General features: G+C 54.4%; 1 protein-coding gene across 4 annotated transcripts in view; it reads left to right on the top strand.

The window, feature by feature from the left end:
- The window catches only part of TNS3 (tensin 3), a 332,998-nt gene that overhangs the window by 157,231 nt on the left and 151,261 nt on the right, over nt 1-24,506 (top strand). For all 4 annotated transcript variants that reach the window (XM_060304905.1, XM_030871279.2, XM_030871276.2 and 1 more), the window contains exons 3-4: nt 3,023-3,060; nt 22,907-22,945. Coding sequence is in view for 1 of the 4 variants with exons in the window: in XM_060304903.2 (XP_060160886.1) it covers nt 3,023-3,060; nt 22,907-22,945 (77 nt within the window). In the remaining 3 variants the exon portion in view is untranslated. The remainder of the gene's footprint in view (nt 1-3,022; nt 3,061-22,906; nt 22,946-24,506) is intronic.

Below are 24,506 nucleotides of genomic sequence, written 5' to 3'. Positions count from 1 at the left end.
GGAGGTACACAACAGATGATACCTTCCCTGGATGAGCTTGGCCTGGTCAGGAGATATGGACGCACAGAAACTACTTTGAAATGATGCACGATGGGATGGGTGCTGGAGGGAGAAATGTGGCCAGGGCTCCCGCAACCCTGTCAGGCACTTAGCCTTGCCTGGCGGGGCAGGGTGGAGGGAGGGAGGGCTTCCTGGAGGAGGCGGCGGCACTCGCAGTCTGAGGAGGGTGTGTCCGAGGTGCTGGAGCCGGAGAGGCTGGGAGTGCTGGATGTCGCATCTGTGCTGAGGAGCTGCCCTTGCTACTGTGGGCAACAGGATTGGAAACCTGGTCTGGACGCTGTTCCCGTCAGTGTTTATAATATGTTGGAAAGGCAGTGTGTGGCGGGGTGAAAAGTGGGGGCAGATACGGGCTGGAATGCCAGCCTGCATAGGCCCTGCTGGGTCCTGGCACTTGCCCAGTTTCTCTCTGACGGTGGTCCCGAGGATTGAAGGCAAGGAACACGCGGGAAGCATTTCGCTTGGGGTCGCCCACAGCTCCCACAAGCTGAGGGTGAATTGCTACTCTGAGGAAAACCTGAGGGGCCATCCACACTGCTGGCATTTGGGTGGAAAGTTCATAATACCGTGGGGTCACCTGATTACATCCCAGGAACGGTGGGTTCACCTCTCAGGACCCCCGCCTTAGCGCGCGGGTGGTTTATGCAATTCACTATGATCAGTTAAGCTTTGTGAATGTGATGATTTGCCCTATAACGGCCTGAGGCTCTCTCGTGGCCCAGTGGGCCGTCCACCATGAATGTGTCACACCGCTGTCATCCTGCTTTCCACCGACCACAGCCCTTTTTGGGTTGAATTGGTTTGTCGATCTGCTGCTGCATAAGCAGTTACCCCCAAAGTTAGTGACTTACCGTGACAGTAGGTTCTCTTCTCACTGCTTCTGTGGATCAGGAATTTGGGAATCACGTGGGCCGGCAGCACTGGCTCAGGATCCCTTAAGAGGCTGCCTCATCTGAAAGCTCTCCCGAGGCCGGAGGACCCACTTCCCAGCTGGCTCCCTCGCACGCACGGCTGGCTGGCAGGGTGGAGCTGCCTGCTGGCGGGAGGTCTCAGTTCCTTCAGGTGGGCCACCTCCCCAGGGCTGCCTCAACGCCTCACAGCGTGGGCCAGGCTCCCCTCAGAGGGGCGATCCGGGAGACCAGGGCGGAGGTCACTCGCCATGCCCTGTGCCATCCTGCCTCGGCGCACGATCAGCTCTGTCACTGTGAGGGGACTGCGCGGGGTCACAGGTGCCAGGAGGATCCCTGAGGCCATCTCCCGGCTGACAGCCGCGGGAGGTCGTGCTCCTGTCCTGCCTGCTGAGTGGACAGGCCTGCCCCATCCAGCGTGTGTGGACAGAGCTTCCTTTGGGGCAGGGGGAAGTCTTCACCTGCATTTCTGCTAATTTTCACTTTCCCAAAGGCCAAAGGGCCCCTCAACTGCCTTTCTCTCTATCTCAGTCCTTCCGGCTGGCCTCTGGCCCCTGGCTGTCCTCTGTCTGAGATTTTAATCTGGTGTGAAAGCCTCTTTTATTCCCATGGCCAGCTTATCTCAATTAGAAAATCACTCATCGCCTTTGCGGGGGGGAAGGGGGGACCCGTTAGAAAATGTAGAATAAATATTTGTTTTTGTGAATAATTTCACAAACCTCAGATGCACAGAGAGAGTTCAAAAAATAGATCTTGCAAAGATAATAACCCTGGCTCTTCCCTGCTGGAGTTCCAGGGACCACCCCCCAGGCACGGGCTGTTTTTGTTACTTTGTTGTACCCTCATTCGGGCCTAGGTAGACTACGAGTTCCGGCTTTCTGTCCTCAGCTCATACACAAGAGAGGGGGAAGATACGGTGGGGGGGGGGGGGGTGGTTGGTGAAAAGTTTGGGCCTCGAAGCGCTAACCAGGATTTTGGGCCCGTCTCCTGACCTCCAAGGCCTTATTCTTCCAGGACCACACACTTCTATACGTTGACATTGTGCTTTGCAGTTTCAAAGCAGCGTCCCGTGAACGATTCCGTTTTGGCATCACGATAACCCTGGGAGAGGAAAGAGGCCCAGAGAGGTCACTGGTCCTGCCTAGAGCAGCCCAGCTGGACAGGGCCAGGAAGCCCCCAGGTCCCGTGCCCCTAAGCCCAGGTCCCTGTTCCCCATCTCACAGCTGCCCCACGGGTTCGCCAGATGGATGCCCGCTTGGAGCCCCCATGGGAGCTTGCACTGGGCTTATCTGGTGCAGTGGCTTCATTCTGTGCTGTCTCGCTGCCCTGCTGCCTCTGCCTGGAAGCATCGGCAGGCAGGCCCCCGTGCCCCGAGCCAGTGCGGTGTGGGTGAAGCCTTTCATGTCCTGTCAGCACAGCTGCAGCCTCTGGACGGCGGGCCTGTGAAATCCACATTGGTTCCGGCTCTATCTGCATTGTTAGGGCCTCCGAACCAACACATGCCTCTCTCAGTCCACACAATGGCCTGGGTTGAAGGATCCCCTGCAGGAATTTAGACGTGGATTTGTTCTGACAGTCAGTTCTTAAGTTGTCCGGAAGTGGAAGGAGCGTGGAACTCAAATGTCCAATTTCTGACTAATTTAAAGGCGCCAGTCCCGAGTCTTCTGGGGCACTTTCAAGTTTCTCTCCTTTCTTCAGGGAGAAGCTGTGATTTCCAGCCAAACACGGATGCTTTCTACTGCTCAGGTTCACCGCCTTTCTCCTGCAAGGCCCTGATTTGGCCGCCTGAACCCCTGGAAAAGCCAGTGTGTTTGTAACTGCTCCCCAGCGTCCCCACCTGCGCCCTCTGGGCCGTCGCTGACACTGCAGAGGGTGGCTGGGTTCTTGGACGCCGTGTCCATCCATCCCACACTCTGTTGAACTTGGCGTCGTGTCTAAGGTGTCTAAGTGAAAAACCTCCCTCAGTCCGGACGTTCTCCAAGGATTGAGAATTTGGAGATGTAGAAAGTACTGAGAGACTGCTCAGCACACACACATTCTTTCTCCTTCTCTTGCAGCCTGCAAGTACTCCTGCCACAAGAAATGTGAAGCCAAGGTAAGTGTTGCATTGCTCTCCCATGGGGCTTCTGGAGCCGAATTGGCCCACGTTGAATGATGTACATGGGAGGGGACTGCTTTGGACCGCGGCCACAGAAACGGAACGCTTAAGAAACGGCTGCTAGATGCTTTTCGATAGGGTGTATAGTTTTCATCTGAAGAATAAACTGAGGAGCTATGAAATCCATGTTTTTAATTATAGAAAAATAGCTCTTAAGAATTTGGTTTCAGATAAGAATTCGGTAATTTTGTCCTGGCCATCTCACAGCCCTTTCTCCACAACAAATGATCCCTTCTTTCCAATCACATCGACGTACTGCTTTTTTTAGTGGCAGAGAGGGGGTGGGGATAGGGGTGAGGGCACATGCCTGGCCTTGAGAATTTTTCTGGCTTCTTTTCTGAGGGTAGTTCATAGATGGGCTGGGGTTTTCAGGCTGTCATGGACGTCTGGGGACCCTGAATCGCGGAGTCCTGCATTCCCCGGTAGGGTGGCCCTGCATTCCCCGGTAGGGTGGCTTGAGGCCTGGGTGTGCTGGGTTGGGTGTAAGGCTTTGATTAGTGGGGAACGAGGAGGCCTGGAAATGGCATATGGAAGCTGCAGGCACCCCTAGACGGGGCCCTGGTTTTCTACGCAGGTCCAGGTGTCTGCACCTCTCACGCTTTCCAGGTACGATGTTACCTTCAGTGGAGCCAGGGCCCACGCGTCGCTCCTTGCTGACTGGCCGATCCCACCTTTGTGGGACCCCCTCAGGTGCCCTGCAGGCTGCCCCTGGTGGGTGGAGGTCCAGGGAGATGGGGTTTTAGAGAGTCTTGGGATTTTGCTGCTGCTCTGGACCTCACGGCTCAGCCTCTCCTGAGAATTTTCGACTGGTCCTTGGGCTCCGAGTGGAAGGAACGTATGCTGGACGCGGGCTTCGTGGAACTGTGGGCTGGCTTCACGTGCGTGCGTTCTCCCTGTGAGGACCGGGATCCTGCTTTCCTCCACTGTCCCCACGATCCACACAGGCGCGCACGTGAAGTCACACACATGCACACGCTTCACGTTCATACGGGCACTCACACACAGTCCACACTCACACGTGCCCACATACACGCGCACACACACACACCTCACACATATGCACGCAGTTTACCCGCACGGGCACACGCACACACAGATGCACACGCACAAAGCTAGAGAAATTACAGGTGGGTCTAGCCCTGCTTTTTTTTTCAAGAAAGAGATTAAATGACTTTGCTTATTAAACTTCTCATCATGGAGCATTTGGGACACATGCGGAAGTGGCGAGGCTATAGGATGGAGCTCTGCGCTGCACTGTTATCCAGCCCCCAGGTCGGCAGCCCCCTTGCCCGCGTCTCTTCCGAGGTGTCACGTGATGTGTGTCTTAGTCGTCTCAGGATCAGGCCACGCGGCGGAGCTCTGGGACATTTCTGCTGTCACTTGCCGTCTCACTGTGGAGAAGGCTTCGCCTTTCTGTCCAAGGCCAGGCATTCTTACTCACACTGACCTCTGGGCAGGACTGATTTCTGACCTTGGTTATTGTAGGTCTGCTTTGCCCACAAATTGCTTGTCTTTCCAGTGTGCTGTGTACTTGAAACCTAAGTGACTGTGTCAGAGCAGAGATTCCTGCATGCAGTGGAGGTGGGAAGATGCCACCTTGGGGAATACTTCGGATTTCCCAGAGGGTTTTCCCCCCGTCTGCCTGCCGAGGGTTTGGACGCGCCCCCAGCCCCCGAGGGTCCCAGTTGCAGCAAGCCTTGTCCTGCGGAGCTCGTGCCTCGTCACCCCGGTGGGGCGGACGGTGGGGAGAGCCACTGCCAGAGCCCTGCTTGTCCCGTGTCATGCTGCACGTGTGAGTGTGCGTCGTGTGCACGGGCCTCCTCCCGTGACACTCTGCCTGGCCCGGCCATTCTTGACCCGCAGCTGCAGACTGAGCCCTGCTGCCCTTGGCACTGTTTCTCAAAGGGGGCCCTGTGCCAGCTACTTAGGGGATTGAATTCTTTGGTTCAAAGAATATTCCAAAAGTCTTAACTATCACTGATTATGGCATTTCTAGCCACAGTAATTGGCAGTTTGCTAGGGATAGATAAGCTTTTATTCTTATTAGATCATGGTGGAGGGGGAAATGTATCCGTAGTCATTTTTTTTTGGATAACGCAGCTTTGAATGGCAGGAGAGAATGCCACTAGCAATAACAAAGACTCTTCTTATTCCAAAACTATAATGCCATTGCTGCTGAGCAGACGAGGGCCGCCCCTGGAGATAAGCACGGGGTTGGGGGTAGGGCAGCTCAGTCTCCCAGGAGCTGAGACGCAGCTCCCGCAGACGGCTGGGTCCTTGATCACCACACGTCTGTGCCTAACCGTGCGTGCCCGGATTTATTTGAGACTGAGAAAGCTTACGTGAAGCTTTGGTCAAAAACACAGGCTTTGGCCTAACGTCTGGCCCATCCATCCACTTACTGACTTGGAGATGGTATGGGCTGTGGGTCCCCTCTGCGCTGGGAACACCGAAGGCGAGGGCACGGCACGAACCCTGGAGCGTTTAACCCCGCTGGCATTGTCGTTGCCCTGCTGCTGCCAGGGCCACCATCAGAGGCTCCCAGCCAGGCCCGGGATGTCCTCTTGGTAGAGCAGGAGATGTGGAAGGAGAGGGCCATCCTGCAGAAAAGGGGCTGAGCTATGGACTGGGGGCTCAGGCAGGGAAACGGAGCCTTGAGCTAGGACCGAGGGCATTTTCTTCCTGGCCGTCGGGTAGTATGACCCCCCCAGGGGAGGCCATGCGGTCCCAGGGTACACGGAGGCAGAGACCTGGGCTTTCATCCTCCTTGTCTCCTGGAGCAAGTCCGGTTCCCCAGAGCCTCAGTTTCTTCATGCATACAATGGGTCAATAATAACTTCTGCAACCCACCTGAAACAGCTTGCTTTTAGCTGTTAACTGTGGTAGTAGTAATTATTTAAATTTTAAGGAAGCAGAATAATGTACGTATAATTACTGGAAAGTTTGGAATTCTAACTGTCTTGCTCCCTGGGAGGCTGTGCTTGTTCATGGGTGCCACATGAGCTGTTTGGGCAGAGTGACTTGGTTTTTTTTTTCCTGGCCCCTGGTTGACTCCCTGGCAAGAGAAAAGAGGAAGTAGGAGAAAGAAGGCTGTTTCAGGAAGGCAGATGTTGGTGCGGAGACACTTGGAGGATGGGGGTGCGGCAGAGGGGGTGTTCCTTGAGCTTTGGTGCACTGGCGAGAGCACCGTGCCTCCAGCAGGTTTCCGCACATGTGACGCCCCGCATAGGGGCTGAGCCGGCAGAGCTGGAGCGCACACGCAGTGTGGAATAGCCCTCTCTGCCCTGAGCTGCCTGCCGCCGGCTCAGAGACTGTCCTCGGACCCCCTGTGTCCCGTCCCTGGCCTGCACAGCACACAACCCGGGGCCAGCTGTCCTCTTCTCTTTCTGAGCCTGCCTTGACGGGGCGCCTTGTTGGAGATAAAGACCAGGACTGCAGGTGCTGCCACTTGGTTTCCGGACAGGAGAGGATTCCCGGGCTCGGCTGGCTTCTTCATCCGTCCACCACGCGGTAGCTCTGCTGCCCACTTCCACCTCCCGCTGCCCACTTTCACCTCCCGCTGCCCACTTCCACCTCCCGTAGAAGCAGAACTCTCTGTCATGGGCTCCTCTCCCTGAAGAGAGACCATGTGAGGCAGGTGTGGCTCTGGGCGACCCCAGGACCCCTGGGGCCTCTCCTGCCTCGGGACCCCTGCAGGATCTGCTGTCGTCACCTCCTCTGCCATGCTGGCCCCTCGGCCCAGTGACCCCAGGTTCTGGCTGTGGCTGATGCAGGAGCCTCAGTGACCTCATCAGACAGGCTGGCTTCAGATGGCATCTCTGTGCCATGGGAAGGACGAGGGCCACAGCCTGCGACTTCCTCGTAGACCACCCTAGACGTCTCTCCTGGGTGTCAACAGCTACCCACTGGCTTCATTCATGAGTTTTAACCATTAACTTACATGTCTGGTCATTAACCTTTGTCTGCAGACAGCTCTCTTCTCCGAGTAATAAGGGCAGCAGCTTGCCCTTTGGGGCCTGCTGTCCCAGGCTTTGTCGGCCAGCCCCTCCCTTCACTGGATGAGCAAACAGAGACCCCCGGTGGTGAAATGACTTACCCACTGTCACCTGGCATCCAGGTGCCAGGGTTCAAGGGTGTTGGGCTTCCAAGTTCAGGTGTTTGCCGCCCCACGTATTTTCGCTCTTCACGGATCAGCCGTGGAGCTGATGTGGGCCTGTGCACCTGGTGCAGCTGCTCTGATGCCTCCAGAGCCCCCCTTGGGAGCTCCAGCCCCGTGGCCAGCTTCCCTGAGACACCCACACGTAGGTATGGGCAAGGCTCCCCCTTGGCTCGGGGGTCGAGCCCTTCCCTGTCCCGCGTCTTCTTTCTCTGCCGTGAAGGATGCCCTGAGGATCCGTGCCCCCTGCCTGCCCCCTCCCACACGGCTTTGCTCACCTCACATCCATGGCATCTTCTGAGACCCCAGCCCTCCCCGGAGACACAGGCGGGAGCAGTTCCCGTCAGCCGTGCGGGGCCCGTGCTGACCGGGGTGCGTGGGCACGTCCGATGGCCTTGCCGCTGGAGCTCGGCGCGTCCCTGCACAGAGGAGGTGGAGAAGCCAGCCTGCCCGAGCGCTGAGCCCCCAGCCCCGGGGGGCCTGGCACTGCCCCATCTTCATGTCCAAATCCTACTGTGCCTTGAGGCCCCGAGGCCCTTGCTCCCCAGAAGCCCACCAGCCGGCCCCGATCTGGGCGAAGCGCCCCATCCTTCCCGGCTCCAGGGCCGCCTTCTCCCTGCCTGCTCGGGGCCTTCGGAGGCATTTGGGGAAGGAATGGGGGCGGGGAGTCTGTCTTTACCTCCCCACAGGATGTTGGTGATGACCTTTCTTTCCTGGGACACAAATCGTTTCCTGGGAACAAATGACCTGAATTAGTAAAAAGGAAAGAGTGAGAATGTTTTCATAACACTCGCGGTCGGTCGAGCACAGAGCCTTGTGAGGGTCTGTGTGTTCATCACCCCAGGCCTCCACATACACAGGCAAGCCTGAGAGTCTCCTGTGAAGCACGATGGCTGACTGTAATCCCGCAGGGTGGTTTGGGGGTGATGTGAGGTCAGAGAGCTAAATATCTAGCCCGTGAGTGGCTTCTGACCTGGGCTCAGAAGGAACAGAAATCAGCTACGGTATTGAGGGATGATCAGTAATGTGCTGAGCCTTTGCTTTTCTATCTTTGATCGTCACAGCCTCCCTTGGAGGGCATCGTGTCCTTTGTCCCAGCCTTACAGGTGACCCTGGAACTTGAAATAGTCACACCACCCGCCCCGGGGATAGGACCTGAGAGCCGTGTCCTACGCGGGCCGAGCTGCAAACCCTGGCCTGGCCTCTCTGCCCTCTCAGTGAATGTTCACACTTCTCTTCCCTCCTCCCACCCCTTGCCCTAAGGCAAGAGGAGGTTAATCTTCGAGCTGCCCAATTCAACAAACACTTCCTGATTTGCTGTCGTTCAGGCCCCGGGCTGGGTGCCCCGCTGTAGCTTGCTGGACGGCAGGTCCATCTTGGCCTGCTGTAGGACCACCCAGGGAGGCCAGTCCTGGTAGAGGATTCCAGTTACCCACCCGTGGTGGACAGATGTTGCCTCTGTTTTGATGCTTGGCTGTTGACTTTTGTTTGATTGTTTTTTATTAATAGTAAAATAATAAAAGCGAGGGGAAGCTACGAAGAATTTACATACTCTCACAGAACCCCTCTTACCATCAACCTCCACACAGGTGTGGTGCATTTGTTCCAGTCGATGAGCCCCTATCCAGGCGTTACTATTAACTGAAGTCCATTGTTTACATTAGGGTTCACTCTTGGCATTGTTCCTTCTGTGGATTTCAACAAACGTATAATGACAGGTATCCATCACTACAGTATCATGTGGAATAGTTTCACTGCCCTAAAAGTGCTTCCCCTCTTCATCCCTCCTCCCCCATAACCCCAGGCAACTGCTGATCTTTTTGCCGTCTCCATAGTTTTGCCTTTTCCGGGATGTTATATACTTGGAAGCATACAGTGCATAGCCTCTTCAGACTGGCTTCTTTCACTTAGTGAAATACATGTAAGTTTCCTTCATGTCTTTTCATGGCCTGATAGCTTGTTTCTTTTTAGTGCTGAGTAGCATTGCATTGTCTGGATGTACCACGGTTTATTTATCCATTCAACCACTGGAGGACATCTCGGTTGCTTCTGTGTCTTGTTTTTTATTTTTGCCAGTTGTCACTGGGGTCAGAAGAGCCATGAAGCCCTGGTAAGTTCTGCACTTCTTCTGGGCATTATTGTTTCTTTTCCCGTTCAGATCCCTTCCCTGATAGGCTGTCCTCACTGATCCTTGTTTGACTCATTACAACTAGAAGAAAAGTCACCTTACCCATTTCACGCTGCTAAAGGTACATTCACGGCTGTGGTTCTTGCCCCACTGGAAACGGTTACTCTGAGGCCAGAGTTTGGGGAATGGCCTCCATGTGCCAGTTCCTACCAGGGGGTTCTGGGTCTGCTTTTCAGTCAGCAAGCCATATGCAGCTGCTCTAGGAAAGTGCTATTTTATATAAACCTGGCAGTTTTCTTTGTATGGGAATTAATGTTTTAAAATCCCAGATAATCTGGGCCTGAACAGCGGCGTTGGTTGTGGGGTCTTTGGGCTTGAAGGTGGCCGGCAGGACGGAGCCACTGTAACGTGGAGAAGCTCATCCCCTGAATAGCACTGCTCCAGGTGGTTTTGGAGCCTCCTTCCTTTCTTTTTTTTTTTTTTTTTTTTTTTTTGCGGTACGCGGGCCTCTCACTGCTGTGGCCTCTCCCGTTGTGGAGCACAGGCTCCGGACGCGCAGGCTCAGCGGCCATGGCTCACGGGCCCAGCCGCTCCGCGGCATGTGGGATCCTCCCGGACCGGGGCACGAACCCGTGTCCCCTGCATCGGCAGGCGGACTCTCAACCACTGCGCCACCAGGGAAGCCCATCCTTCCTTTCTTTGGGCACTTCTCTGTGCAGGGCCCTTACCAAACCCTGACGGGCAGCACTGAATAGGCCGGCAGGCACTGTGTTCATTTTACACGGGAGGAAACAAACAGAGGCCGCTGAAGCTGGCGGTGGTGTGTAGCCAGGTGACAGGACCGAGTGGTCGTGTAGTTGACACTCTCACTCCATCACGACTGATTTGCTCTCTAGAGCAGCCTACGTTTAAGCTATATTTATGTAGGATTCACTAGCCCTTTCCCAAAAAAGCCCAGAGGGAATTATAATCTTCATCTGAAATTTATTTATTTTAAATAAGTCATATAATTTAAAAATAGGCCCTTCTGTTTTCTCGAAATCGTCACTTTTCATTCCGCATCATGTAGTGGCTAACAGGGCAGCCTCCACGCGTACTTAACTGCACTCACCTGCTGCACAGTTGACCTTCTGGCTGGTTACTGAACGGGCAGGGGTCCTCCATCCTGAGCAGGGCGCGGGGAGGGCAGCGGGAGGAAGCCTGGGCTGCTCTGGGTCCAATGCGCTTTGTTATTTAGACTAGGACCTCTGGGGTGCCCTGGGAACCTACTTTTGAGCCACATCCTTCTCACTCCAGGCCGACTCCCCTGGAGCCAAACCCGAGGTTGGGGGAGCCCCTGGGGCCAGCTGTCACAAATTCTTGCTTGGCGACATCATCTGTGAGGGGAGGGGCGCCTGAGCCTAGGCATTGCTCAAGTTTCCCAGAATACCTTTTGAAATCCTGGGAGCAGGTGTTTTTGTGACTTCATGAGTGGCGGGGCTGCGTGCTTTCTGGGAGGACACTTGATGTTTGCTGAATCCTGCGATCGATCGTGGTGGTGCTCGCACGCTGTGCAGGTTGCCCCTGCCTGCAGTCACAGCTCTGCTCCCGGACCTGACTCAGATCCCAAAGGCAGTTGCAGCAGGGTTTTAGTTTTAATTAATAACACAATGACTGGAATATGTGTATAGTGTCTCAAGGTGACTTTTGAAGAGCTGCAGTCATTTAAATGTGTCTATTCGGGAAGGTTCCTTCAAAAACAGCGCTTCCAAAAAAAATAAAAAAATAAAAACAAGCAAAAAAAACCCCAGCGCTTCCTGCACCGTCATCTTCAGCCAGTGCATCTTGTGGTCCTTTCTAGAGAGACCACTTGGGTGAGGCCCCCGTGACAAATTAGCCATTGCCCTGCTTCCCCGTCATCTGTAGGACTTAGGGGGGACGGGAGGAACGATCGCGGTAATGTTTTGGAATATTTTTAGCTCATTGATCCTAGTTAATTATTGGAGCCGCCTTGCAAAGGGGACTTAGTTACACAGGAGATGATCAGACGCGGTCAGGCAAGCGTGCTCACTGAGGCCGGAGATGGGGCAGGGACAGGCGCCTGCCCGCAGGGCGTCAGGAGCGTGGTACCATCTGACCCACGCAGCTGGGCTCTGATGACAGAGCAGGGGCACCCAGGACTGCAGGGCCCGGCGATCCAAAGCAGACGTCACTTTTGTGATGCGAGTAACCAAGGTGTGTGTGTGTTTGTCCTGGGTCAGACAGCAGGGCGGGAGCCCGGCCGTGGAGGGTGCCTTGCGCGGCCTGGGACACCTCGCAGAGGAAGAGCTGTCCTGGGGCCAGGCTGCTGCGGGCACCTGTCCCTCAAATATAAACAAAATCAAGAAAAAGCGCTCAGTGACGATTTCCCTCCCTCCTCTCTGAGTGTGAGTGACTGGATTTGCTGGTTCATGAAATTCTGTAATAGGTGATTATTTCCCTGCACCTGCAGTCTTTTGGGGAGAATAGAAGCAGAAAATGGAAATTTCCACACGTAGCTGTTGGAAGCAGCTCCAAAAGCCACGAGAGCCAGCGGAGAAGGGGCCCTGGGACCTGGGTCTGTGTTCTGATGGCCCCGTGGCATCTCTGTGACCCTGGGTGTCCCCCTCTACAAATAGGAGTAAAGCAGCGTGTCCTGCCGGCCCTGGCCCACGCTCTAGGCGCTGCAGCGTGTGCTCCATGCATTGGCAGACGGTCCTCACGGCGCCCTCCTTCCGTGCCCATGCCCTCTGTTCTGGGGCCTAGCGTGCGGTCTCCAAAGGGGCAGGTTCCAGGAGGTTCCTGGAGGTTTTGGGGGTGCGCTCCAGCTCTGGCCGGCGACACGTCCCGCCCGGTAGAGGAGGTGCAAGCCAGCTCTTGTTCTCCAAGGTCACCTCTCTGCTGCCCTTTCCCTCTGTTTTCCCCAAGCACTACGTTCAGGCTGGGAGAGGTGACCGGACCCTGCACGACTTCATTGTCCCCTGTTCCCTGTGGGGAGGACACGCTGGTGGGCCTTGGGGACCTCTGCAGGCCTTGTGCTCAGGGCGCTGGCTTTGGACCCATTCCCACCGTACCTCTGGACACCCTGTGCCTCACGGCAGTACCACCGACCCGCTCCCTGCCTCTGAACATGTGTGTCTGTGGACAGCACCGACACCTGGGTGAGGGCCCCCGAGGACAGAGGGCCAGCACTGAGATCAGAACCCGCAGTGTGGCTCGCCCACTTCTGGTGATGACCAGCGTGTGTTTGGAGGTGTTTCACGCGGGTTTGTGTCGGCATCTTTGAGCCTCTCATTTGAAATCGCTTACAGTTGTACACGAAGAAGGACATTTCTAATCAAGTTGCTGGTTTTGTTTTTGTGTAGCTACTTCTGGAGGATAGGTTTCATATTTAAAAAAACCCAGTTCTTTTACATTTTTAGCAGCAGGATGGAAATAATCAACCACACATTTGAGTCGCCAGCTTCACGTTTTAATTTGTAAAGGTAAACTCCAGTTGCACCCTGTGCTTTGTTTTTTCTCTAGTAAAGCTATTTATTTTGAGCAGGGATTCAGGAAGTGCTTGCCTCCCATTTTCCTTCAAGTACAGAAATAGCTCCTGGGATGCCCTCTGGTCACCTCTGGGTGCAGCCAGCACGGTTCATTTTTGTGTGTTTCTAGGCACTTTGACTCGGGCCTTCTCATGTGCCCTGTGTATCTCTGCACCTTTCAACTCCTGAGTCCCCCAGGAACTTCTGGAGCTGGCAGGCCTCCCTTCTGTTCTAACAGAGCTGAGTACTGGGCTCTGGGCTGTCAGCCTCCCCTTTCCCTGCTCAGACCATCTTTAGGATAAACTCACAATAGCTCCTTTTTGGAGGGTAGGAGGTAGACGGTCTGAGTGCCTCGTACAGGCTATGAAGTTAGAAATTCTGATTCCAGAGTCTTTATCTAGAACCTTTTGTCCTTTTAGAGGTTTTCTCCTTTACTTTTTTTTTTTTTTAAAGCATTTTAAAAAATATTAATTAATTAATTTCTTTTTGGCTGCGTTGGGTGTTCGTTGCTGTGTGCAGGCTTTCTCTAGTTGTGCCGAGCGGGGGCTACTCTTCATTGCGGTGCATGGGCTTCTCACTGTGGTGGCTTCTGTTGTTGGGGAAAACGGGCTCTAGGCATGCAGGCTGCTGTAGTTGTAGCACGTGGGCTCAGTAGTTGTGGCTCACGGGCTCTAGAGAGCGGGCTCAGTAGTTGTGGCGCATGGACTTAGTTGCTCCACGGCATGTGGAATCTTCCCGGACCAGAGACTGAACCCATGTCCCCTGCGTTGGCAGGCGGATTCTTAACCACTGCGCCACCAGGGAAGTCCCTCCTTTACTTTTTTTTGGGGGGGGGGTACACGGGCCTCTCACTGTTGTGGCCTCTCCCGTTGCGGAGCACAGGCTCTGGACACGCAGGCTCAGTAGCCATGGCTCACGGGCCCAGCCACTCCGCGGCACGTGGGATCTTCCTGGACCAGGGCACGAACCTGTGTCCCCTGCATCGGCAGGCGGACTCTCAACCACTGCGCCACCAGGGAAGTCCCTCCTTTACTTTTAATAAGTATTTCTCGGGGGAGTTGCCCTGCTGAAGGAGGCCCGTTGGAAGCTTACTGGTGCCCAGCGAGGGCGGAAGGCCTGGTCCAGCGGACGAGGCAGCAGGAAGGGACTCGTGGGCATTTGAGGGAAGAACTGGCAGGTAGGATTGGTGTCCTGCTTAGATGGGGACAGGGTTGCCGGCAGTTCTTAGGCTTTCCATTTGGGATTCTGGGTGGAGAGTGACACCATTAGCAGGATTTGGTAAACGTGGATAGAGATTTAGCTTCATCAGGGTGAACGCCTGTGGGTTTAGTGGGACATATTTCTGTGGACATTCAGAGTAAGCTAGCTGGCCCTATGCAGCCTAATGCTAAATTCAAAAATTTTTCTGGGCTTCCCTGGTGGCGCAGTGGTTGAGAGTCCGCCTGCCGATGCAGGGGACGCGGGTTCGAGCCCTGGTCCAGGAAGATCCCACATGCTGCGGAGCGGCTAGGCCTGTGAGCCATGGCTGCTGAGCCTGCGCTTCCGGAGCCTGTGCTCCGCAACGGGAGAGGCCACAACAGTGAAAGGCCCGCGTACCGCAAAAAAAAAAAAAAAATTTTCTATTAAGATTTGAGGATAAGTTACGAGCTATTAAAATTTGTCATTTTTTTTCTTTTTCTTGTCAGCCAAAGGGCAAGTGGCAAAAACCACACTATTCATTATAGTATTCTTAGACACTTTCAACAAAATACTTTTGGGGAAATTTCCTTGGTATCCCACTTTGTGGGATGTACTATTTCCATCCTTTAAAAACTGTTGTTTCTGTTTGTGCATTTTCTTCCTTTCCTCTTTGTGACAAGAAGGAGGGTGTTAAAGTCATGGGGGTGGTGTCATGATCATTTCTAAGCTCTTCTCTTAAAAAAAGCAAAAGCATACACTGTATTTGTCCTGAATTTTTAGTGCAGCTCCTGGCTGTTTCTCCTGGCTCCGCCCACCTTGTACAACACAGAGTTGCTGTTATTTAGGCTGGTCTGGTTGACCTGTTCAAGCCTGGGGGAGGGGGTCCTTATTCCAGTGTTGCTGTTTGCATAGATGTCCCAGCCCTGCAGGTGTCCCTGTAAAGTGAGAGAGAAGGCAGGAGCTTGGTGCCTGGTGCTGGGGAGAGGGGGGAAGGGAGGAGCTTGCTGGGGGCATAGGGGAGGGGGAGGGGGAGAGGAGGGGCTTGGTGGGGGGAGAGGGGAGGGGAGGGGCTTGCTGGGTGTGGGGAGAGGAGGGGAGGGGCTTGCTGGGGGTGGGGAGAGGGGAGGGGCGGGGCTTGCTGGGGGTGGGGAGAGGGGAGGGGAGGGGCTTACTGGGGGTGGGGAGAGGGGAGGGAGGGGCTTGTTGGGAAGAGAGGGGAGGAGAGGTCTTGATGGGTGGAGGGGCTTGGTGGGGAGCAGGCCCATCTATCTTACCTGTGGGTCTCCTGAAGAAGGAGCCTCTGGTCTGGCCTTGAAGTAGGGGCGTGGCTAGGTAGGAAGGGAGAGGTGGGCTTTCTCAGCAGAGGAGCCAGCCTGAGACGCCTCAGGGAGTGAGATGACCTTGGGCCTGTGTCGATGGAGAAGGGGAGGTGAGGGCGGAGTGGAGTGGCAGTGCGGGGTCCCATGCCCTTCCGGGGCCGTGAGCTCCAGGGAGGCCCGGCTGCTGTGTGCAGCCTGCCCACCGCGGGCAGTGATTTTCTTTCTCTCTCTTCGGCACCCCACCCCCGGAATGGGGGGAACAGGCAGGACCAATAAGGCTTAATTGCATTGGTGGGGTGGTGTGTTCTTATGGGGATTAGACAGGTTAAATTGGGCTTTAACGCACAGTGGGAGAACAGTTTCCTGAGGAATGTGAACCTGATTAGGGATTCCAGGGTCACACCTGATAAAGTTAAGGAAAAGTGCTTGAAGGAAGCAAATAAGTTAATAAAGCCTGGAAGGTCGGCATTTTGGGCACCATCCCTTTGCATGGGTCCTGTTGTTCTTTGGAGGTTTGTGTTGGACCTCTCGCTGGAGCTCCCCTGCCCCAGGTGCTCCGAGACCCCAGAGGAGCGTTTACAGGCCACCTGCCCAAATCTGCCTGGAGGACCTTGTGAGAATGGCCTGTGTGGCCCTCTCAGGCCTTTGATGGTGGATGCTGTGGGCTGAATGTGCGCCCAACCCCCAAATGCATAGGTAGGAGCACCAACCCCCAGAATGAGATGGTATGGGTGGGCCCTAACCCTATACAACTGGTGTCCTTGCAAGAAGAGATCACACAGGGGCTTCCCTGGTGGTGCGGTGGTTAAGAATCCGCATGCCAATTCAGGGGACACGGGTTTGAGCCCCGGTCCGGGAGGATCCCACATGCCGCAGAGCGGCTGGGCCCGTGAGCCATGGCCGCTGAGCCTGCGCGTCCGGAGCCTGTGCTCTTCAACGGGAGAGGCTACAACAGTGAGAGGCCCACGTACCACAAAAAAAAAAAGAATCCTCCTGCCAATGCAGGGGACACAGGTTCGAGCCGTGGTCCGGGAAGTTCCCACATGCTGCGGAGCAACTGAGCCTGCGCTCTGGAGGCCACGAGCCACATTTACTGGAGCCCGTGCTCCGCGGCAAGAGAAGCCACCGCAATGAGAAGCCCATGCACCGCAATGAAGAGTAGCCCCCACTCGTGGCAACTAGAGAAAGCCCGCGCGCAGCAGAGAAGACCCAACGCAGCCAACAGTAAAAAATAAATAAATAAGTAAATAAATTTATTAAAAAAAAAAGAGATCACACAAAGGGGAGACCAGGTGAGGAGAAAAGGTGGCTTCTACATGCCAAAGAGAGAGGAATCTGGAGAAGCCAGCCCTGCCAACACCTTGGTTTCTGACCTCCAGCCTCCGGAACTGAGGAAATACATTTCTGTTGCGTTAAGCTGCCCAGGCTGTGGTGTTAGTTACGGCATCCTGAGCCTCTAAGATAGCTGATATTTAAGCAGACGTGCTCTCTCTCATGATGTGAGCACTAGGGCAGAGGGGGGCTTTCCTCTTCTCATTATTCTACCCCCCTATTTATAATAAATGAGGTCATAGAAATAATTGAACTTTTATCTTTACTCAATCATCTGTGATGGGCACATAAAACACCTTGCTACTTCGTTGATCACTATCATAAAATGCAAGAAGTAAAAGCTGTACATAATGCAAGATAAAGGTGATGATAAAGTTTCTGTCCCTTGAGGAAAGGCCCCACCCTCCTCCCACCAGGCTGCTGCTCTGTGCAGAGATGAGGGAAGTGTCACCCTCCCCCCCCATTAGTGTGACGTCCCCATGGCCAGTGTGTCCGTACCCGTTCCTCCAGCTCCTGGCTCAGAGCCCGAGATGGAGAAGATGGCCTGTGACTTAACAGGCCGATGTGGGAAAGAAAGTGCTTCAGTCTTGATCTCCCTGTGAGTTTCCTTTGTAAAGAATCACCTTTGCAAAGATAAAACAGAGGTAAACTTTACTGCAGAGTTTGCACAGTCTATGTTAGAATTCAAATTACTGTGCTGAAGTGATTTTATTTAATGATGCAACCTGTGCACAGAGCGATGCCTTTATACTTGACGTAGCTCAGCAGACCGCCTGGCATCCCCCCTGCGAGCAAGTCGGCTCACCCCGTCTTCTCCCCGTTTGCTCATTTTGCACTTCCGTGCTGGAGGACCATTCTGCCTTGGCACGTGTGTGCAGTTACAGGATGCACTTTGATAACTATTAGCTGCTGCTTATCCACCCTTCCAAGATCCTGGCGTGAATTGGATCTGCTCAGGCCAGTTTGATGCCAAACTGGAGGGATTCAGCTGTGGGCAGAGTTAAGTACATGGCAGGAGGAGAGACCAAGCCGGGGACTTTTGTGGTAGTGGCTGAACATGTGGTATGTGCCACACGCTCTAGGGCACTGATGTCTGGGCTTCCGTGGAGCTCGTTCACAGGACTCAGCACAATTGGGATCCCCGATGGTTCAAGAGGTTGTACCCTGATTTATCTCTACTCTGTGCACACAGTGATAGGCAGGGCACCAGGGATGCATGCGTGTTTTTGGAGAAGCTGGTGAGAAAACATCACTCTTTATATGGCTTTGTCCATAGTAAAATTTAATAAGAAGCAATGGCAGCACAGCTGAGCTCATCGTTTCGTGGCACTCATGAGAAGGGAAGCAAATCTCCGTAAGGCACGCGGAGACCTGAGCTGTAGTCTCTCTCCAGGATTAACCTCCAGAAGCAGGTAGAGGTGCCCCCGCGGGCTGTCAGAGGCGGCCTCACCCCTCCAGAGAAAGAGCCTCGCCGCAGACAAAGCACCATGGTTCCCCCCGGGAAGTGAAGTGCAGGGCTGGGCTTTTGTAGTGTGTACACACACGCACACTCACACACTCACTTACACAGACACACGGTCACACTCACCTTCTACCCTCCCTCCCCCTCACACACACTCACCCACACTTCCATCCCCCAGGGGCACAGTCACTTCTGCAGGGCCCCCTCGTCCCTCCTCTGTCCTGCTCACCTGTACACCCGCTGGCTTCGGGAGAGGTTGCTGATATCAACAGGGAGCAGGCGCCACGTCGCCAGGTGTGCTGGGCACGGCCCTGTTTGTTTGTGGTTGCCCTTGGTAACGGTGACTCGGCCCTACCTGGAGCCCAGACAGGCCAGGCCTCCGGGGCCTCCTCTGGGGCCACCTTAGTCACTAGTGGGCACTGGCTCTGCCTCCTGCCCTGTCCCTCCCACATCCTGTGTCCCCCCCCTGCTCCCGGGCTCCTTCCGGTGAGAAAGGGGATCCGTTTGTATCAGGAGAGGAATGTGGAGTTTGACCTCTGTGGCCGCCGCGTCTCCTCCCTGGAAGGATCCGTGGCCCGGCCTCTTTGGGACTCAGCGCCCCGGGGCACTGACGGGACGCTCACCAGCTACCCGGGTTGTGCGGGGGCCGGGGAGAAGGACCTGCGGGTTCCCTGGCCCAGTTGTGACTGAGCCGCAGGCATCCCCGGGGGGTTGCCCTGCCGGAGGTGACGCAGCCCTGTTCCGCTGCCACTGGCTCAGGACCCCTCACAGAGCAGGCAAGGGGCTCGGCGAGGGGGGGCACTGCCAGATCCCTCTGAAAAAACGCGCTGGCCATGCCCTCAGGGAGTTGTGGGCCTGCTCGGTTTTCAGCTCCATCAGTGAGATGGGACTGGCCCTGCAGAGGCCGAATGCTAAGGCGGCACCAGCTCCTTCACGCTGAGGATGACCAAGGCCACCCGCAAATGACCCAGAGCCACTGTCTTTCCTTTTGTCAAACAAAAATAGAAGACCCAGACGGTCCTGTGAGGGATGCGATCAGAGGACGCCCTGGAGATGGGGAGAGAAAGCAGGTGAGCCTGCACCGCCCTCGCTGGCCCGACCTGAACCCGGGACAGCAGCCCTCGGCATGGTTACCTGGTAGCTCCATCCCGAGGACGTGCAGCCCCCGAGGGGGAAAGCAGGCAGGGGCTGCAGAGCCGAGGGGCGGTGGAGCGCCTGCAGCCACGTGGGCTCCAGCACTGGAGGTAGCCCCTCCGGAGAAGCCGTGCGCTTCTGTCCCTCTGGTCAGGCTGCACGGTGCTTACGTTCTCTGATGCCGAGCAGGGTGGTCCACGTGAGAACATGCTGTGTCCTGACCACGATTGCTCCGTGGTTCTGCCAGACCGTGGTCAGCTGCTTCCCTCTTTCTTATTTGAAGGGAGGAAATAGGAAATGTACCTGAAGAATCTCATCTGTTTTCATGTAGTTCCCATCCTGGGATTTTGGTGTGAAGGGACACGTGTCAGTGTGTCCACTTGATGACGATCTTTACTAAAGTAGGTGTTTGCAGTTCTTGATGTAAACATTAGTGTTCTCTCTACGGACAGACTGCTTTCCCCCGCCACCCCCCACCATCCCTTTTTCTCTGAGTTGGTACTTCTTAGGCATTTTCATTTGCAAGTTCATTCTAACTCAAGGTCCTTCCTCAGACATTTGCTGTCTGCATTTCACAGCAGCGTGTAAAAACAAGACAGTAGGGCTTGTAATCGGTTCCCTGGACCAGAGGCTCTTTTCTGGCAGGAACGCAGAGAGTTGCCGCTTGACATTTGCTCCCCTGAACTGGGGAGCCCCGCTTACCGCACCCCACGCCACAGCTCACTTCCCAATGAAGCGTACAGTTTATGCAGTTTGTGTTAGCTAGTGTCTCCTTCCTGAGGACTTGTCCGTTTTTCTACTGATGTATTGCCGTGAAGGCCAGCGAGCGCCTGGAAACACAAGGCACTCAGTATAAATGAGAAGATTGGGGTGCGGACTGCACAGCGCTTGGTGATGTCAGCCACAGATGGGGCTTATTGTGGGGGTCCCGGGAGGTGGGACTGGGAGAGCCCCAGAGCACAGAGCTCTCTCTCGTTCTCTGGAGGACATTCTGGGGCCATGCCAGGTGGTCGGTGTCATTGCACTTCATGCGGCTCTAGGAGGCACGGGAGGTGCAGGACACGCCTGGCTTCTGGACTGTCTTCCTAGTGGTTGCTCTTTTTAAAACTCAAGTTTCTGATACTGCATAGGGCTTTTGCTTTTGTTCTCTTTCTTTTTTTTTGTGGTACGCGGGCCTCTCACTGCTGTGGCCTTTCCCGTTGCGGAGCACAGGCTCCGGACGTACAGGCTCAGCGGCCATGGCTCACGGGCCCAGCCGCTCCACGGCATGTGGGATCCACCCAGACCGGGGCACGAACCTGTGTCCCCTGCATCGGCAGGCAGACTCCCAACCACTGCGCCACCAGGGAAGCCCTGCTTTTGTTCTCTTAACAAGCACATCTTCGAGACAATAAATGAAAAATAATTAACGGACTTTAATTTTTAGGCCAGTATCAGATGGACAGAAAAATTAGACAAGTAGTATAGAGAATTAACCTATACCCATTTTCCTCCCTCATAATTTCCCCTATTATTAATATGTTGCATTAGCGTGGTGCATTTGTTATACTTGATGAGCCAATATTGATACATTATTAACCGAAGTCCATAATTTACATGGTGCTATACATTCTAGGATTTGAACGAATGTATAGTGACACACACCCACCATTACAGCACCACAAAGAAGAGTTTTTCTGCCCTAAGGCTTCTCCGTGCTCCACATCTCATCCCTCTCCCGATACCTGGCATCCACTGACCTTTTTACTGTCCCCATAGTTTGCCTTTTCCAGAATGTCACAAAGTTGGAATCATACAGTATGCCGCCTTTTCAGATTGGCTTCTTTCATTTCGCAAGTAGGTATTTAAGCTTCTTCCATATCGTTTCATGGCCTGACAGCTCACTTCCTTCTATTGCTGGATTAGTATTCCATTGCGTGGAATACAGATAACGATTTGTCAAAGGCAGGAGCTCTGGTGGCTTGCACACTTCTCACCAGTGTGTCAAGCGTTTAGTGAAGCCCCAGGACACAAGCCTGCACCACGTGAGGACTGTACACAGGGGAAAATTAATCACCGTGCTCCATGACCACAGGGGCTCCTTGTCTGACTGCCAGCACCATCCTACGTGCATCTGTGTGTAGCTCCCTCTATTTCCAAAGACTGTTCCTGCTTCCTAAGAATTCTCAGTGTAAAGTGAAGCAGCTCTGAGCTCAGCGATTCTGGACAGTGAGAGCGGCTGCTAAGTGTATGCTAGGTAGGGGGGAAGAAGATGGGGTGCCAGGAGAGAGGGCCCCTGTCCCAGACGAGAACATGAGTCAGAATCCTGGTGGAGTAATAATATGACCCAGACAAATGACTGAGTGTGTATCACGCTCCTTAAGGAACTTTGTAAGACAAGCTGAGGACTATATATAGTTACCATGGCAAGAACCAAGGTTGCACTGCTGCCCACTGCAACCCACGAGGACAATTAGTCAGATCCCTGGGCGTTCTCCTGCCATTACACATTTTTAGAAAACTCTTTGAGGATGGGGCTACACGTGGTCCGGAGGGAGGAGAGCCAGGACGCAGCTATGGGCAGCTGAATCCTGCTTGCAGGTGCCAGGATCGTGGCCTTCCAGAACTGCAGGAAGCAGGTCTGATTCCCTCACCTGCCGACAGCCCTTTCTGCTCAGGGAGGGCACCGTGTTCCCCGGAGGAGAAGCTGCCCTGTGTCAGCCCCTGTTCTCAGCGCCACAAGCTCTTACAACTTCCAGTTCTCCAATGGGGAAACCGAGGCCCAGAGCGATTAGAGCCCAAGGGCCCATGGCGAGGAAGTGGTGGAGCGGAAGTCCTACCCAAGACGGGGTCTCCAGAGCTGGGGTCTTTATCTCCACTGGGTCTGTTGTCCCAGGTGCCTGTAACTGTGTTTCTTCTGACGTGATTGCAGCTGTGGCCTCATCACATTGGCCTGTGTGTCTTTCTTAACGTGCTTACGTCTGCAGGGGGCCGGGGTGGAGTCCAAGGGACCCCTCCCCACTGTCTGATCACTAAGCTCCAGCCTAGAGTGAAATGTCCACATTTAGACTCTGGTTTTGGTTCCGCTTGTGGAAATAGTTCTAGAAAAGGCAATCTGTTTTGTAGAGAACGCGAGCCCTGAGCGTGTTTGTGAGGTCCTGGGGCAGCTGGAAGACCCCCCCAGGCAGAGCCCCCAGCTCCCTCTCCTGGCCCCCGTTCCCCCTGCTGCCTGGTGAAGAGGGGCTCACCCTAGTCAGAAGTTCCTAGCCTGGGAGTCTGCTCCGTCTTCCACATTAAAGATGAAGTCCTGTATTTATGAGCGATGGACATTTCTCTTGGGGAGAGGCTCCATGGTTTTCATGACATTCTCTGAAAAGCACGCGGACTTTACAAAAGTGAACAAAAATCTGGACTCTGTAAACGCTAGGTCTTTTTTGTCTTGAGATGCGAAACTTTGTGTGGATGTGGTCAGAGGTAGTTTCAGGTTTGGGAGCCTCGCTTGATCACGATGCTGCGTTTTTTTTCTTGAGAGAACCCACCTGTTTACCGTATTTCTTCTCCCTTTAGGTGGTGAGTCCCCACTGTGCTCAAGTCCACCTGGAACAGGTAAGTCCCTGGCATTTCCTTGGGGCCCTTCCTGCCGTGCCCTCTTTGGGGAGTCTCCCGACCCCTCCAGGATCCTCTCCCTCTGTTTGAGCTGTAGCGTTTGTTCACAGAGCTCTGTAGGGACCCTGGACCACCTTGCAGTAGCTGTTTGCACACTTTCCTTAAGATGAGTGAATCATACACTCCTTTGTAAGAACTACCTTTCCCAGCAGCGATAATTACTTCAGGGATTCATTTCCCTGAGCCCGAGTTTCCCCTGTTGTAGTGCAAAGATGCTCCTCGTTCATTTTCTTAGTGATAGAGAAGTGGGCAAAGCACTTGTGTCCAGGGTGTCCGTGGAGGGCACGATGCAGTGGCTTTGGAGCAGAGGCTCTGACCGATGCCTGCTTTCTATCAGATTGAAGGTAAACTCCGTGATAACACTTTCACTTTGGCAGATCTTTATTCTTGTCTGCTCTTTAAATGGATATGTTCCTTGAATGTCATTGTGCCGCTGGGTGTTTACTTTGCCCCCCACCTCCTTACCAACCCTTGGAGGGGGTTGAGCCTGGTGTTAATGACGTAGCAGCAGCTTGCGGGACACCTGGCGCAGCGCACTTTCGGGACAACAGGATGCCGACAGCCCTCTTATTGCAAATTGGAAGTGACTCACTGTGCGGGGAGTGTGTGCCTTTCCCAGCCTCACCTGTGAGGAGAGGAGACAGGTGTGCCCCGGCGCCTTCTCCAGGATATCTACTAGGTGCGTCCTCTGTGCTTCCCAGGCTGGACGCGGCATCTTGCCCTTGGCCCCGGTTTCGCCGTATACAGAATCCAAAGTCCTGGTGGGGATTTCGCCCACCTTCCTGCTTCCTGTGCCTCTGATGGCGCGGGTGCCCTGCACCTGCTAAAGCTATGCTCTGTGAGAGTCTTTGCCGGGTAAGGCACCTCTGTGACCACCTGGGGTGTTGGGGACACAGGAATCAAGGAATCTTCATGTGGTTGTCATGCTCTGAACCCTTGGATGTTTGCTCCATGCTCGTTTTCCTAGGCCTTTTCTGGTAGCAGATCCTCTGTTTTATTGCGATGCCTTAAAAAGTGGGTGTGAAGTTCGACTAAAAATGGCAGGCAGTGGGGCTGAGAAAAAGGTCTGGGAGGCAAACCTCCCTTTGTAAATGTTAACTGAGCGGCTGAAACGTGCAAACAGGCCTCCGAGATTCCTGGAAGCCAGTGTAAAAAGGAAACCACATTATTGGCATGTGCCTTATCGGCAAGGAGGGAAAAGGCAACTCAGTGGAGAAGGTGCCACGTGGGAAGTTATGCAGGGTGTTGACTGCGTCTGGGAAAGGTGCTGAACCACAGCTGCACAGAAATGCTCCAGCCTGTGCCCAGATCGAGATGAATTATTGTTTTAGAGGGACATCGGATACAAGCTTTGAAGGGCAGCTTATCAAACCCGTTGGCATTATGTGGCCGTACCCATTGGCATGGCGTTTAGAAACAGGCAAGGGGACGCAATACTTTATTGCCTGTTTGGGTCATACCTGTGGGACTTGCACAGAACGTGGTCTACTGAGCTGTACAG

The sequence above is a fragment of the Globicephala melas genome, chromosome 9 (genome assembly GCF_963455315.2).
Source record: "Globicephala melas chromosome 9, mGloMel1.2, whole genome shotgun sequence".
NCBI lineage: Eukaryota > Metazoa > Chordata > Mammalia > Artiodactyla > Delphinidae > Globicephala > Globicephala melas.
The sequence above is the reverse complement of the archived record's forward strand: the minus strand, read 5'-3'. Positions and strand labels throughout refer to the sequence as shown.